This window comes from Delphinapterus leucas, chromosome 7 (genome assembly GCF_059928025.1).
Source record: "Delphinapterus leucas isolate spDelLeu-1000000601 "Yukka" chromosome 7, BTC_Dleu_Yukka2, whole genome shotgun sequence".
In the NCBI taxonomy this organism is placed as follows: domain Eukaryota; kingdom Metazoa; phylum Chordata; class Mammalia; order Artiodactyla; family Monodontidae; genus Delphinapterus; species Delphinapterus leucas.
In genome coordinates this window covers 47,847,002-47,853,145 of record NC_143135.1, presented here as the reverse complement: position 1 = coordinate 47,853,145, position 6,144 = coordinate 47,847,002, and the positions used below count along the sequence as shown (strand labels likewise).

At 43.6% G+C, this 6,144-nt stretch overlaps 1 protein-coding gene across 1 annotated transcript; it reads left to right on the top strand.

The window, feature by feature from the left end:
- Positions 1–3,564: 3,564 nt before the first annotated feature.
- On the top strand, positions 3,565–5,475 carry RBMXL2 (RBMX like 2). Its single transcript, XM_022563240.2, has one exon. The coding sequence runs from the start codon at positions 3,565–3,567 to the stop codon at positions 4,714–4,716; it is 1,152 nt and encodes a 383-aa protein (XP_022418948.2). The 3' UTR covers positions 4,717–5,475.
- Positions 5,476–6,144: the final 669 nt, after the last annotated feature.

Sequence of the window (6,144 nt, the reverse complement as noted above, 5' to 3'; positions counted from 1 at the left end):
TTGTTCCCATTTAGCATGTCCTATTAATGCTGCTTAAGGAGCAATTTCTGTCTTGTGTTTTACAACAGTAGGTAGGGGAAACATTCCTCAGTCAGATACAATATCCATCCACATAATACACTCAGGTAAAAGAGACAAAGAGACCCAATCATTTCACGTAAAGCCTGTTTAAACATTCCAATTCTCATCCAAACCTCCACTTAAATTCTATCAACCCTTACATTTCTATATTCTCTCAATCTAATTGCAGCTCCGGGTACAGATCACCAATGGGTTTTGATACTTGACAAGGGACATGAGGCTCCCTTGTCAAGGAGTCCCAGACCCTTGGGACTGTTGACCATTTTACCCACTCATAAGACTTTGTGTCCCCAGCAGGTGTCCAGCTAAGGGACATAGGTAGTTGGTATGAAGGTGATTGTAGTGCAGAAGTAGTTAAGTGAATGGATTCTGGATGTATTGTGGGATCTGGGACTGATTATATGGGGAGAGGGCATTGTGGTAACTGGAGGAAAAAGGAATCATTCCCCAACAAGCTCCTATGTCCATCAACAGAAAAATGGAAAAAAAAATATTTTGGTATAGTCGTACAACAACTAAAAAAATCAAAGAAAAAGTGCAATTACTGGTGTGTACAATACATGGATGAATCTCAAAAATATACTGAGTGCCATAAGCCAGACACAGAAGAGTTCATTCTATATGATTCCGTTTATATAAAGTCAAAGAACAAGCAAAACAAAAGTATGCTTATGTAAGTCAGAAAAGTGGTTACCTCTGAGCGGAAGGTATTATTTTGAAAGGGGCATGAGGGAACAATTGGGGGTGATGGAAATGTTATAGATCTTGATGTGGGTCAGCCATGTTTACATGGATGTACACATATGTAAAAATTAATTAAGCAGTAAATTTAAGATTTTATACATAAACTTGTAAATTTTGTGTTTATAAGTTAGCCCTCAATAAAAACATTAAAGGTAATCATTCAAGGAATAGATATAGAAAACATAACTTCTTCCATATTGTTAGAGGAAAAAGAAAGGAATAGTCAAATCATGTGATACCAGAGATGGCAGGAAAGATGGAAAAAAGAGGCAAGAAAGGCATGGTTAACAGACGGCACACAATAAGCTGGCAGAAAAAATTCTGAAAAATATTGAGCTACATAAGTGTCAGACAAAACAAATTAAGGTAAAAAACATATTATAAATAATGAGGATCATTACATAATAAAATCATTCACCAGAAATACATAGCAATTCTCAATCTTCATGCATTTAACAATATAATCTTAAGTTACATGAGGCAAAAATGGACATAAAAATAAAGAGAAATTAATAAATCCACAATTATGGGAGTTTAAAACAGTTCTCAACAACTCTATCAAATAAAAAATAAGTTAGGATGAGGAAGACTTGAACATCACTATATAAGGAAAGAATTCTACCCCAATATTTAGAGAATATACTTTCTTCTCAAGCATACGTGGACTATTAGACACACAACACACACACAAAAGCACACATATACTTCAGGTCGTAAAGCAAGTTTCATCAAATACCAACGTATGGATATCATATAGAGCATGTTAGAAAACCAAAAATATCCATATGTTTGAAATTTTTAAAACATACTTCTTTATAATTCATGAGTCAAGAAATGATGAAAATGAGAAAATGTTAGGAACTGAACAACAGTGAAAATAACCGTGTATCACAGCTCAGGGCAGGCTGTTAACTAGTACATGGAGAGTAAAATTTAAACTTAGATATAACAATCAGAAGAAATGTTTTTTGAAACTCTTAATGCACTAAGTGTCTTACCTAAAAATCTAGAATGAAAATAATACAAATTGTAAATCCAAAGAATTATGGAAAGGAAAAAAGACAATAGCAGCAAATAAAATCAAAACAGAGGATCAGCAAAGAAAAAGTGTAGTTCTTTGAAAAGGTAAAAAACTTCTGGCAAGACTGGTCACAAAAAAAGAAAGCAAAACTGGACAGGCTATTGATAAAATAAATTTTCAAATTAAACAAAGATGGATAACTTTTAGAAAAAAGTATATCTTACAAAGACCAAGTCAAGAAGAAATTTTTAAAAATCTGAATAGACTGAAAACTAAAAGAAATTTGGGCAAAAATCTCCCCAGCTAGGTATGGGGAAGAAAATTATTGGCTAATACCCTTTATGCCCAGAAATGTAAAATTTCTAAGTATGAGCAAACAAAATTCGTTAATATATTTAAAAATGAATACATCCCAACAGGTAAGTTTACCTTAGAAATATAATAATGATTTTAATAATAAAAATTTGTTACTGCAATTCCTCACATGAACTGATGGGATGCATTTATACTTTAACTTCCATTTATGCATGCTAAAAAACTCTCAAAGCCTTAAAAGAGTACCCATTAAAATCAGAAACATCATAAAAATGCCTCCTTGCAGTACCCTTTTCAAGATTATATGGCTATTGCAATAAAAAAAATGTAACACATAATATATATATACACACTCCCACACAAAGTAAATATTTTTTTAAAAAGTGACTTTAGACATTACTATCTTGGGTGAAGATAGTTCACCAATTTACTTTTCATACTTATTTCCATTCAGAGAATATCGTGAGGAACAAATCTGAACTGTGTAATTCGTTAGAATGAACCCAAAATGTTTTGTTTTCCTGAGGTGCGCCTTTCTTTCGCGATGAAGCGGTAAAGGCTTTAGTGTCCTATGCTTGCTTAGGTGCTACTTTGGCGAGTGTCCTAGTGCTGTCACATTTGCCTTTATTTTGTCCCTCAGGTGACTTTCCGTTCAATATTTATCTTAAAGGGCAGTTTCAATACTACATAACTGAGTCCTTTGAAGGTTGAAAAATGCAAGAAAACGGTGCAGGAGGGAAAGATGGCACATCCAAAGAATGACTCCCTCTTCTTCCTATACCACCAAAGAACCCTCCACTTATCATTTTCTCTCTTTCCCCTTGGCAACGCAAAAAATCGTATTCTTAACACATTTTACGTACAAACTGCATTTTAAAACTTTAAAATTATTATTCCATTTTTTTTCAACTACTTTTTCTGTTTGAATATGGTTTTGGGTAACGTGGATTGGAATGCATTAAAATTCCGCTCATTAAGAGCAATGGGAAAAACTTTTTTTCAGGAGTGACTTAAAGAATTCAGGCCAAGGATAGGTTACTCAGTCGTAGTTAAACGACTGTGAAAAAAGTCACAAAACCGCCAACTTGCCTCGTTGCCGGGCGGGACGGCCCTCCCCGCACCACCAACCAATCACAACCAGCAAGAGCCAGCCAGGCTGCGGGAACTAGACCCGAGAGGCACAAACCGGAGCATTCCGCCTGCGCAGCCGACTTGTGGTTCCGGGGGTTTCCGCGGGTTTCCGCGAGTTTCCGCGGGTTTCCGCGAGTTTCCGCGGGTTTCCGCGGGTTTCCGCGACGACGCACCGCCCAACCGGTAGGAGCCGCCCTCGGCCAGCGGGCTCGGAAGCGAAGACCGGTGCCTCGACTTCGCCGCCCACGCCACTGACCACCCGACCCGCAGACATGGTGGAAGTGGATCGCCCGGGGAAGCTCTTCATTGGCGGGCTCAACCTCGAAACCGACGAGAAAATCCTCGAGGCCACGTTTGGCAAGTATGGCTGCCTCACCGAGGTGCTCCTGATGAAAGATCGAGAAACCAGCAAGTCCAGGGGCTTCGCGTTCGTCACCTTCGAAAGCCCGGCAGATGCCAAGGCCGCCGCCAGAGACATGAACGGCAAGTCCCTGGATGGTAAGGCCATAAAGGTAGCCCAGGCCACCAAGCCGGCGTTCGAGAGCAGCCGGCGGGGCCCGCCGCCGTCCCATAGCCGCCCGAGGGGCCTGCTCGGGGACCGCGGCAGCGCCCCACGGCGCCCCGAGTCCCGGGGCGGGCCGGCGGACGACGGCGGCTACGCGGGCGACTTCTACCTGCGGTCCTCCCGGGCCCCGCTGCCTGTGAAGCGCGGGCCGCCACCGCCGCGCAGGGCCGGCCCGCCCCCGAAGAGGGCCGCGCCGTCGGGCCCGGCCCGCAGCGGAAACGGTGGAATACACGGGCGGCCCCCGGCCACGCGGGGGCGAGACGGCTATGCCGGCCCGCTGCGCCGGGAGCCGCCGCCCCCGCGCCGGGACCCCTACCTGGGCCCCCGGGAGGAGGGCTACTCGCCCCGAGACAGCTACTCGTCGAGCCGCGACTACTCGAGCGCCCGCGACCCCCGGGGTTTTGCTCCCTCGCCCAGAGAGTACACCTACCGCGACTACGGCCACTCCAGCGCCCGGGACGACTGTCCATCGAGAGGCTACGGTGACCGAGACGGCTACGGGGGGCGCGACCGCGACTACCTGTATCACCCGAGCGGAGGCTCCTACCGAGACCCCTTCGAGAGCTACGGGGACCCGCGCAGCGCCGCCCCTTCACGGGGGCCCCCGCCATCTTACGGCGGCGGCCGTTACGACGAGTACCGCGGCTGCCCGCCCGATGCTTACGGTGGCGGCCGGAGCGAGCGCTATTGGAGGGGCCGCGACCGGGCAGGCAGAGCTGATCGCGGGAGGCCGCGGTCCATGGAGAGGAGGTGCCCGCCCCCGCGCGAGTCCTACAGCGGGTCCGGCCGCAGGGCCCCACTAGGCGGAGGCCGCCTGGGAAGCTGTGCGGAGAGAGGGGGAGACCGGAGCAGATACTAAGCACCAAGAGACTTGGGACCAAAATCTGCATTCAAAGAAGCTGCCGAAAAGTAGAGACTGTTCTATGGTAACTACTCAAGGACTAGCGCAAGGAAGAGTTGTTTTCACGTTTTAAGAATTTCCTGTTAACTTTCTCTCCATAATTTTTGTTTTTTGTACTCTTGAGAGGAAAAAGTTAAAACTTGTTTTGATTTCGTTTTGGAATTGTTAACGTTTCTTTCAACAAGTTCATTTAAAAATATACGACTTGAACCTGCGTACTAGTTTTCTTATATTTCCAAGTAGAAATTCTCCTAAAGGCTTCCTTCCTTCTAAATTCACCTGATAAATGAGGCCTAAAGTTCTAAGATCTTTTACAAAGATCTTTCTGCACACCTAAAATGGAAAATTCGGTCATTCTGTCCATTCAAACCAACTAGATTTTTGGGAGAGTGGGAGGGATTGGTGTGTTTTACTCCTAAGATTTCTAAGTGTCTTTCAAAGTGAATCTCAGTGTTAACCGTATTAAAAACCAAACAGCCGACAGCAACAACAAAAACCACTTAGATCAGTCGTATATGTAACGAAAGAAAGTTCTATTCACTCAGTAAGTCTAAAAAAACAAATGGAGAATGCTGGCCACATTTTGCCTGTTTTCTTATTCTTTGGAAATCTGCAGAATCTCCTATTCCCTTACTCCTCAAAATACCATTCTTGTGTTGAACTAGGATGGAATACTATATTAAAAATTTGTCCAACCAGCCACAAAACTGCAAAACGCCCCCCATAAAATCAATTAATACCATTCCCTTTCACCACCAACAAATTTTAAAAAACAAGTAGAAAATATACCAATGGTGGATTTGGGTATCCAGATAGCTTCGATTCCTAACTGCAAGCTAGTTGCCCTTGGCTCTAGAGAATTGGAGAATTGGGATTCTTCCCCTAGGGGTGGAAGAAACAAAAGTAAGCATCATTAGAGCTCAGAAACTCAGAGGATCTCTGAGAGCTTGGCATTTCAACATCTGAGGATCTCAGCCTGTTATGAGGTCCTCTTGTCCACAAAAGGCAAGGGCATGGGTTGAGTGGTCTATACTCTTACTTGAGCAAAGATCACAGAGGCTTCCTCCAAAGTGGCTCAAGAATATGAGAATCTCCTTTCTTCACCCCAAGCACAAGGTAAGAAACACCTTTTCCATTTAGCTCCTGTGAATTCCTCTGTTTATCTGAAAGGAAGGTAATTGTACAGTCAAGGATCTCTAACGAGCAAAGACGGATCGGGTCAAAATATTGGGATCCATGTTAAGTGTTATAATTGCTAGAGAAGCAGATGAACACCTGAACAACAACAAAAAGTCCTTAAAGAGACCTGAAAGTAACACACTCACATATATGACGCTAAAAACATGATTTTTTGACAAAATAATAAAGTAGGTGAATGACAGGAGA

Coding starts and splice junctions, on each gene's coding strand:
- RBMXL2 (XM_022563240.2), top strand. CDS start 3,565: ATGGTGGAAGTGGATCGCCCGGGGAAGCTCTTCATTGGCGGGCTCAAC.